The 9,510-nt window shown below is 45.8% G+C and overlaps 1 protein-coding gene across 1 annotated transcript; it reads right to left on the reverse strand.

Moving 5' to 3' along the window:
• Positions 1-1,236: 1,236 nt before the first annotated feature.
• LOC109257227 (olfactory receptor 6P1) lies at positions 1,237-2,190 on the reverse strand. Its single transcript, XM_019433192.2, has one exon. It carries the CDS (start codon positions 2,188-2,190, stop codon positions 1,237-1,239), a length of 954 nt encoding a protein of 317 aa, XP_019288737.2.
• Between the last annotated feature and the right edge of the window lie 7,320 nt (positions 2,191-9,510).

Below are 9,510 nucleotides of genomic sequence, written 5' to 3' on the forward strand. Positions count from 1 at the left end.
GCAAGTTCCCAGAACTCAGAGGAACTTGGAAGAATGTTTATAATTCAGCCTTTGAATCTGAGACATCTCACTCATTCTAGAGACACCTGCATCCCACCTCTCATTCTTTTATTTTGTCTCCAAAAACAGAGAGGAAGGCAAACCGTAAGAGACTCTTAAATACAGAGAACAGACTGAGGGTTGCCGGAGGGGAGGTGGGTGGGGGGCATGGGCTAAATGGGTGACGGGCATTAAGGAGGGCACTTGATGGGATGAGCACGGGGTGTTGTATGTAAGTGATGAGTCATTAAATTCTACTCCTGAAACCAATACGACAGTGTATGTTAACTAACATGGGTTTAAGGAAAAAAAGGCATTTTCTGTTCTTGCATCATTTGCCCCAGAAACAAAACTTAAAATATTTCACAACTGGTATAACCCAGGCACCAACTAATTAAAACAGAAGCTGCCCATAGTGCTGGAGAAGATTCTGGGACCAATCTATATAAACGCTTTCTAAGGCATTTCACTTACTACTGAATCAACCCTCATTAGGTCAACCAGCTTGGTAACCCACTGGAGTCAAAGAAGGGAGATTCAGATGAATATTTGGCCATGTTCTTTGGTGCACACATAGGTGAATACCAGCACTACGTTTTCCTCTTCCTTGACTTGCAGTGGGTGGAAGACTGGGAGAGGCACAGAATATTGTTTAGGTAGGTGACATGACTTTCAGTTCTTGGGGTATCATGGTACTTTGGTGATTTCTTATTGGGAGCAGGGTTGGAGAATTTTGATCTCTGACATTGCTGCAATACAGCCCCCATCACTTTGACATATCCACCAGTAAATCCCCTTTCTTCTACTTTCTCAGTTATAAAATAAAAGGCTTTGATCTAGGGTTGGGAACTTCAAACTGGCTATGAAACAAGAGTTCCCAGGAAGTTGAAAGTGATGCATGGCCGAGTTGCAACCTAGAAATGCCCTGTCGGACCCTCTACAGATTTTCTTTTTGGGGAATTTGCATTTTAACAGCCCCCAGGAGACTCTTCTGCAGCCAATCCAAACTTAGTATGGAAACCCCGTACAAGATCAATGGTTCACAAATTTTTGTTTATATCGGGAGATTCCCAGACACTATTTAGCCAAACTGTGTACTAATTGATATTTATGTTCCCTTTGAGCCTATTTCTATGATTCTTTCAGGTGGTATCATTGCCACCTTGTTTCTTCTTGCCTCCTAGGTTCTGCTGCACATCAATCTGGGACATCCCTCGGATAGTGGCATCTGCCCAGGACCGACTTCCTGAGAGCATCCTTCACCTCCTTGTTCCTCAGGCAGTAGATGGCTGGATTGAGGAACGGTACAATGACTGTATAGAGCACAGAGATGACCTTGTTGTGGTTGAAGGTGGACATGGCCTGGGGCCGTGCATAGGTGAAGAGGGTGGAAGAGTAGTAGATAACAACCACTGCCAGGTGAGAGGCACAGGTGGAGAAGGCTTTGCGACGTCCCTGGGCAGTAGGAATCCTGAGGAGGGCAGCCATTATGGCAGCATATGATGAAACCACGGCCAACAGAGGGAGCAGAATCATCACCAGGGCCAAGAGGAAGTCTACTAGTTCTGCGTGCTCTTTGTCAGAGCAGGTGAGGTTGAGTAGTGGGGAGATATCGCAGAAAAAGTGGTTGATGACGTTGGGTCCACAGTAGGACAGCCGGGAAATGAAAAGAAGCTTCATCATGGAGCTCAAGAAGCCACTACCCCAAGAGGAAGCAGCGAGGCGAATGGCCAGGCTGGATGGCATGAGACTAGGATAACGGAGGGGCTCACAGATGGCCAGGTAGCGGTCATAGGCCATGACGGCCAGCAGGACACATTCGGTGCAGGCTAGGGCAATAAAGAAGTAGAGCTGAGTCATGCAGCCTACGTAGGAGACTCTACGCTCCTGGGTAAGAAATGCTCCCAAAAGCCGGGGAACTGTGACATTGACGTACCACAGCTCCAGGAAGGAGAGATGGCCAAGGAAAAAGTACATCGGGCGGTGAAGGCTTGGCGTGAGCCAGACTGTGGAAACGATGAGTGCGTTCTCCAACAATGTCAACAGGTAAATTGCCAGGAAGAGGACAAAGAGGAGGCACTGGAGGGGCGGAGAGGTAGGGAAGCCCACCAACACAAACTCCACTATGTGGCCTCTGCTCCAATTTCCCATGGTCTCTGTCCACGTGACCACCTGAAAAAAGAACAGGAAGAACGAGAAAGCCATTCCCAACCACAAAAAAAAAAAACCCAAAATGAAATAAAATGAAATAAATAAAATAAAATAATAAAATAAAATAAATAAAATGAAATAAATAAAATAATAAAATAAAATAAATTAAAAAATAAAATAAAATAAAATAAATAAAATAATAAAATAAAATAAATAAAACAAAATAAAATGAAATACAATGGAATAAATAAAATAATAAAATTAATGAAATAAAATTAATAAAATAAAATTAATAATAAAATAAAATAAACAAAATAATAAAATAAATAAAATAAAATAATAAAATAAATAAAATAAAATAAATAAAATAAAATAACAATACATTAGCTTGCATAGTGTAAACTTGACATGTACTTTTGGTCATGCATTTAAATAGTTGCCTGGAATCTAATTTTCACTGCGTGTGAGTACTGACGTTTTAAATGAGATTCCTATGTCACTCTTTTATATGTTCAGTGAAATCTAAATATTGGTGCTATGATACCCACCAATACCTGTTTCAAAAATTATATAAGCACATGTGTCTTTAAACTATGGACATTTTACATTGTCTCACTGAACTCATAATTCAAAGTATTGTAATATATTTTTATAATTACAAGCCTTTTATTGATTTCTCTGTATCTATCTGCATGTTTTGGGGTTTCCTGTACTTTTGAGGCTGTGTTTTGAAAAGACTTTCTATTAGATTTTATTTGGTAATCAGCATACATTTCACCAAAGCAATAAAAAAATACAAGACAAATTTTACAATGTTGTTTTTTTTGCGTATGGTTTTATAACACGTACTGCCCTTGTTCTCAATTCTTGTGTGCATCCGTGAAGACTACTTATCATCAGAATGAGAGTGGTTTCAGCATCCACTGTTTCTTATTTTTATTTGGGAGAGATAAACACTGAGGAAGCTAGTTCCCAGAAATAAATGGCATTGACACACCGCAGCTCGGGGAATGGAAGCTGCTTTGTTGTAGCAATAACGCTAAATTATGTGCACTTTCTATTAGTTATGTGCCAGAAATTGCACAGTCATCTCTCATCGAAATGATTTTTATTGATCTATTAGCTAACAACTGAGTCAGCATCCATTTAGTTGTGCTGAAAGGAACAGGCTGGAAACGGCAGACTTTGAAAAGGCCGTGTGGCCCAGGACAGGTCGCTCCGTCTCCCCGCGGGGACGCTGGCACCTGCACTAACTTCCCCGTGCGACACTTTGGCACAGTGAGTGGGCCTTGCCTCGCCTTGCACAGAGGGTTTGAAAAGGAGAGTGGGAAAGGAGAAAAAAGTACTTTGACTAGTGGACTAATTCTAAAAAGATCTGATAAGACAGTTGAGGACCAGGGTCTGATCCCTTTAGAACGAACGATTCCTACCTGGATCTTGGAAAGCCTTTTTGTACCCTCCCGGACATAAACCTGGGTTTGGGAAGCGGACTTCATGCGTCAGAGACTTTTCTGAGAGCAAGTTTGCAGAGGACTGGCAGCAAGTAGGGGGGAGGGGAGGGGAGCAGGACAGGAAGGAAGGGCAGCAGCCCTGGGGCTAAATGTAATAGAGGATGGGGAAAACTCAAACGGGGTGGCTGGAAATGCCCGAGAGCCAAGTCAAGGGCATTAGATGCTGCCCTAGACTGAGCAATGACAGAGAGTCTGAAAAGGAAACTGTCCTCACCCTCTCTTCTCAGTAGACAGGGCGGTGCCTAGAACCCTAAAATATCAGTGGACTGAGTTCCAGCCTTGGTCTGTATGACCTTGAATCATCTACTCCGTTTGGATATGTATTTTGTAACGTACACACACTGAATACAAACTAGAGTTCTTTCTAGCTGCAGCACCTGAGGGTCCGGGGAAAGAAGCGGTTAGAAATGGGGTGCAGAGCGGGGGGCAGGCTGAAAAATACACTGGTTTCAAGTATGTTTGAGGCCAGACTTGCTCTGCAGCCCTGAGCTGTCTGCTGGTTCCAACGCAAGCCCGCAAGTTGTGCCTCTTGCCCCCAGAGGTGCCCAGACCCTAGCTCCTGCCCACTCCTCAATATCACTTCCATCATCCTGGTTTCCAGGATGGAAACAAAATGCTCTTTGCTCCGCAGACCGGCCTGCTGTTGCCAAGGACTTTCTCCTGCAGCCAGAGCAACTCTGGCCCCTCATCCCTGCAGGACCCCACCTTTCTGTTCCCTGCTCCAAACCTGCCTTCCCGTTCCGAGGAGGCTGTTCTACATCGACGGCTTCTGACTCTGGACACTCAGCTTTCTCAGGTAGCTCTGAGTTACCTGTGTGCTGTGTGCACTGATCTCCTGTGTTGTTTGTTCCCTTACCTGCCCACCCCTTTTCCTCTAACTTCTGGGCTATGTCTTGTCCCTGTGGTGAGTCTTGGAACAACTGTCCTCCTCTGCTGCTATCTCCATGTTTTCATGAGGTCAGGGCAGCATTCTACCATGAAGACAGAACGGGACAGATGAGCCCGAAATTTCAACGTTCACAACGATAAGTTCTTTAAACACGCCCTTCTCACTTGAGAGCAGAGCTTCCAGAAAATAACTAATGAGGAAGATCTCTAGGAGGATTCCATTGCATTTCCCCTTAGAACCAAGATTAGCTCGTTACCCATCGATCTTCTCAGAACTGGGTGACGTTGTACATTCATCTTCCCTTTGCTCCTCTGATCCCTTCTACGTCCCCTCCCTCATCCAGCACCTGTCACCCCCTCCAGGTAAGCCAGAGCCCTTTAAGACACCTGTGTGCTCTACCTCTGGTCTTGTGCACATGAGTAGACACCATTCACATCAGTTATTCTGTGAAGACTTTGTCCAGGAGTCCCTCACTTCTCCTATTGAGACTATGAGAGACTAAGAGAAAAATTACCAGGTGTACTCACAACTGCAAAGAAAAGACCCCCCCCCCCCCCCCCCCGATTCCCAAAACCAGCCAGGGCATGCCTGGTTGTGGTTTGAAATAAAGGCGGGAACCAATCAAGTTCTGCTGAGCGTTCAAATTTAAATGTCAACCAATAACAGCTCTGTAACCTCAAAAACATCCCTAACTTGTTTGTGCCTGTCTATAAAAGAAGCTGTAAGATCCTTGCTCGGGGCCTCTTAGCGTCACCGGCAACGATGCGCGGAGGACCGGGTTCGAACCTGCAATAAACGACCCTTGCCGCTTGGCTTTGACTCTGGACTCTGGTGGTTTGTTTTCGGGGGTCTCTCGAATCAGGGCATATCAACTACAAATCTATGATCAGATCTACTAACAGATTGGGCTCGTTTTGCATTTACCTGGATTCTCCTTCCTCAAGAGCAGAAACTCTCACTGGTTTCTCTACCCTCATTAAGTCCAGTACTTGGCACATAAAAGATACAAATAAATCTCTATCGAATGAGTTAGTAGATAAATAAAGTAATAGTTTAGGAGCTTGGGAAATTGATGCTTCTCTGTTTCGGAGGTAGAAGGCTCAACCTGCTTTCTGATCTTTCCAACAGGGATGCTGGTATCTCCTGCTGGTGATATCGGCCATCCTGACTCTGCTAGGCTGTGTGACAATCAAAGACATGATCTGTGGGGCGCCTGGGTGGCGCAGTCGGTTAAGCGTCCGACTTCAGCCAGGTCACGATCTCGCGGTCCGTGAGTTTGAGCCCCGCGTCAGGCTCTGGGCTGATGGCTCGGAGCCTAGAGCCTGTTTCCGATTCTGTGCCTCCCTCTCTCTCTGCCCCTCCCCCCTTCATGCTCTGTCTCTCTCTGTCCCAAAAATAAATAAAAAACGTTGAGAAAAAAAAAAAAAAAAAAAAAAAAGACATGATCTGTGTGAGAAGGATCTGCCCACAGTGTGAAACATACTTATTATTTTAAAACACATTGGTGATCCCAGAGGTTTGTGGGCTTAAAACCATGCAAACATCACTGGGACAGCCCCACTGGCTATTTATACCAGCATCACTGTCTGGACTCCTGGCTACCCCCCACCCCCCCACCACCTCCTCGGTGCTATATACGTGGAGCCACACTGGCACCTGCCTGGTCCCCAGTGGCCCCCCTAGGGAGCCACACAAACCATCGGCCAGGGCCCTGCACACAGCCATCTCCCATTTTTAGAGAAAATTCTTTCTTCTGTTTTCCTTGAAATCCACTGGATTATCACAGATTGAATAACCATAACTCACTTAGTAAAGAATTTGGTGAATCAAAAGCTGAGTTCCGTCTGGAATCGTAATTACTGTCTCAGTCTGTGTCCACATGACTCGTAGACAAGAGATAACAAAACTGATAGGATGTGCAAGGCATTGAGAACTTTCCGTGTGCTGGCTGAGACCCCCCAACAGTCCCAGTGAGTGCAAGCATCTTTGTCCCCATTGATAGATGGCACAGAGAGATGAGAGATTGTTTTTTTTCCTTCAAGATCACAGATCTAGGAAATTGTGGAGCTGGGACAGGATATACCCAGAAAATCTGGCCACGGAGATACGGCAGCAGACTGAGTCACCGTCCCGCACACGCCCCCTGGGTCTAAGTGACTGTCCACTGGTGCAGCCAGAGGGACTCAATTGGGCAAACACAGAGGTTTGTGTTGGCTCATCTGTGCTCGAGCAGTCAAATTCAAACAATAGTTTCTAAGCATCATTTGAACTTGGGCTGGGAAGCTCTGGACGGAATATGGTAGCTACAGATTTGGTCCTGCTGTAGGGTAAGGAGAGGACTACTCTCCAAACATTCGAGACAGGTCCCCCACCTGTCCTCCCGTCAGCCTCTGCTCTCAGGATTCCCCGTTTCCAGACACAGTTTCCTGTCCTTTCCAACACATCCACAGAGCCCTAGCATGTCACTTTAATGGAACTGAGTAACATTCCTTATACTTGTGAACATTTTAAATGACCTTCTCGGGCATCAACTCCATAACCATAAACATTTGGGTATGATTCAAACAGCAGTGGACTCAATATGAGATGTTTGCGTGGCTACACTTCTTTTTTTCAGATGGTAAGCCAATGGAACAACTGGAGAAAATGCAGAGATTTTCAGGATTGTGAGTGATCTGGAAGCCATAGGAAATGAATGGAGGATCCCGCACCTCTAACCTGGATGAGGCAAAAATTTCTCACGGAGGTTTGCCTAGCTCCTTGCTTGCCTGACCTCTGCATCCATTCATCTGCTCTTTCTTTGGATGTTTGTCGGGCTGGTTACCTGTTGCTTCCGGACAGGTGCAGTCAGCCCCAGAGTCAGTAAAGCTGGTCCCTGCGTCTTCTGTGGTGTGACAGGACAGAGGCTTGGCAGGTGAGCCCTGAAGCAGATGGGGGCAGCCGTAACCAGCCCTTATCCACCTCATCATTGGGGACATAGCCCCTTAGGACACATTGTCATGGCGACCTGAGTCTCCCCAACAAGACTGGGTCCAAATCAGTCAGAGGCCATACATGATACAGTGAAAGAGGGACGTCTGGAGACAAGAGCCCTGGAGGCAAGCAGAATAAAGTTCTTGCGTTCACCCACGTACTGCCCCTATTCTCAGGGGAGTTAAGGAGGCTGTCTGTCTAAACAGCGGATACAATGATAATTCAAGTTTAAAATTCCGTGGAGGAAATAGAACAATAAAGTAAGAAAGCTACAGACAAATGAATTGACTCTTTTTTGGAGGCTATTTTTTTTTTTTTTTTTTTTGGAGAATTTGTCAAACTCTGACAACCTCTACCTCAGTATCACTTGTCTGTTAATGTGCGAGGAAGAGACGCTTCGTCTCTGGTCCGTAAATCCGTAGGCTCCAATGGGGGAAGCAACTTTCCCCGCTCGTCCCTTTTTATGCCCCTTTGTGAATAGCAGTGGGCTAGAAGAGGGCACAGGGGAGACCGCCAGACGGTGGGACTAAGGCCGTGCAGGGGAGTCATCTCAGATGCTGGATTCCGGGCTCAAATCCGTATCTGCTTCTAAAAATGAGGGGTTTTCCTTGTCCCACAACTCTGGGTTCCAGCCTGCCTTTCATGCCCAGGCAGCTCCTGAGCCTCTCTGCCTACTGGAGCTGTCACAAAGGGACAGGTTACCTCACTGGAAATGTTCCAGCAGAGGTCAAGGGGCCTTCTGTTCAGGATGCGATATTGGGAAGGGAGCACACTGCAGTATTTCCCACTTTTCCCTGCAAATCAATAGGGTTACAAACAACAGTACTTTGCAAAAGAGTAGATGATGCTGGGGGCACCTGGGGGGGTGGGGGGCTCAGTCGGTTGGGTGTCCCACTTCGGCTCAGGGCATGATCTCCCGGTCTGTGGGTTCGAGCCCCACGTGGGTCTCTGTGCTGACAGCTCAGAGCCTGGAGCCTGCTTCAGATTCTGTGTCTCCCTCTCTCTCTGCCCCTCCCCTGCTCACACTGTCTCTGTCTCTCAAAAATGAATGAATGTTAAAAAAAAAAATTAAATAGCAGATGATGCTGTAAGTAACGAGGGAGCAGAAGGTGAGCTGACATCTGCAAACACCAGCACTCCAGGTGGGATATACGTGACATTTCTCAGACACTCCCAGTGTCCAAGAACAAAGGAAAGGAAAGAAAACAAGTGGCTAACTGATAGAGATCACAGTCATGAGGGATAGGAGTCTCCATCAGCTTGCAAATGTCTTTGTAAGTTACAAGGAAAAGGCAATCTTATCAACAGTGGAATCTCCAGAAACCTACAGACTCAGTTTCCTGGAGCCCCAACATCACCCTCCCTTCCATAGTGTTGTGGGGAACAAAGGCAAGAAGGAAATGGCAGGTAAAATTAAATTTCTTTAGGACCTGCATGCAGCCCATTGACAAATACTTGAGGCAAATACAGAGTATAACATTTCTCCAGGACCCCCCCTCTGGTCTTAATGTTAATGCCTCCCTAGAGGGAAAACAACCTTAGCTTGACAATTGCAAGCCCCCTGGCATCTTACGAGTCCTCTTTAGCATATGAAAGGAGGTCTCTCTTTCTAAAAGGCTGGTATATGCGGCAATATTAGAAATAGTGTCTTTAGACAGAAATGCTGTCTTTACATCTGTCTTTAGAGTATAAACCTGGAACTAATAAAAGGCAGTCATAAATATGATAGAAATACATTTGATAGATTTAACCAGAGGAACAGAATCTAGAGAAAGAAAGGAAGATGAACAGAAATGCTTGAGGAATGGCCGCTGGCAGACCAAAGAAGGAAAGAGGCCAAAAACCGGGCCAAGAAAGGAATCACAGGCAGACAGTTCTGGAGGGCAAGAGGCCAGACAGTTTCAGAAAGGGGAGGGGTGAGGAAAAACCAGAGAACGTACTTTTCGT

The sequence above is a fragment of the Panthera pardus genome, unplaced genomic scaffold, assembly GCF_024362965.1.
Source record: "Panthera pardus isolate Hobbes unplaced genomic scaffold, ASM2436296v1 HiC_scaffold_21, whole genome shotgun sequence".
Lineage (NCBI taxonomy): Eukaryota > Metazoa > Chordata > Mammalia > Carnivora > Felidae > Panthera > Panthera pardus.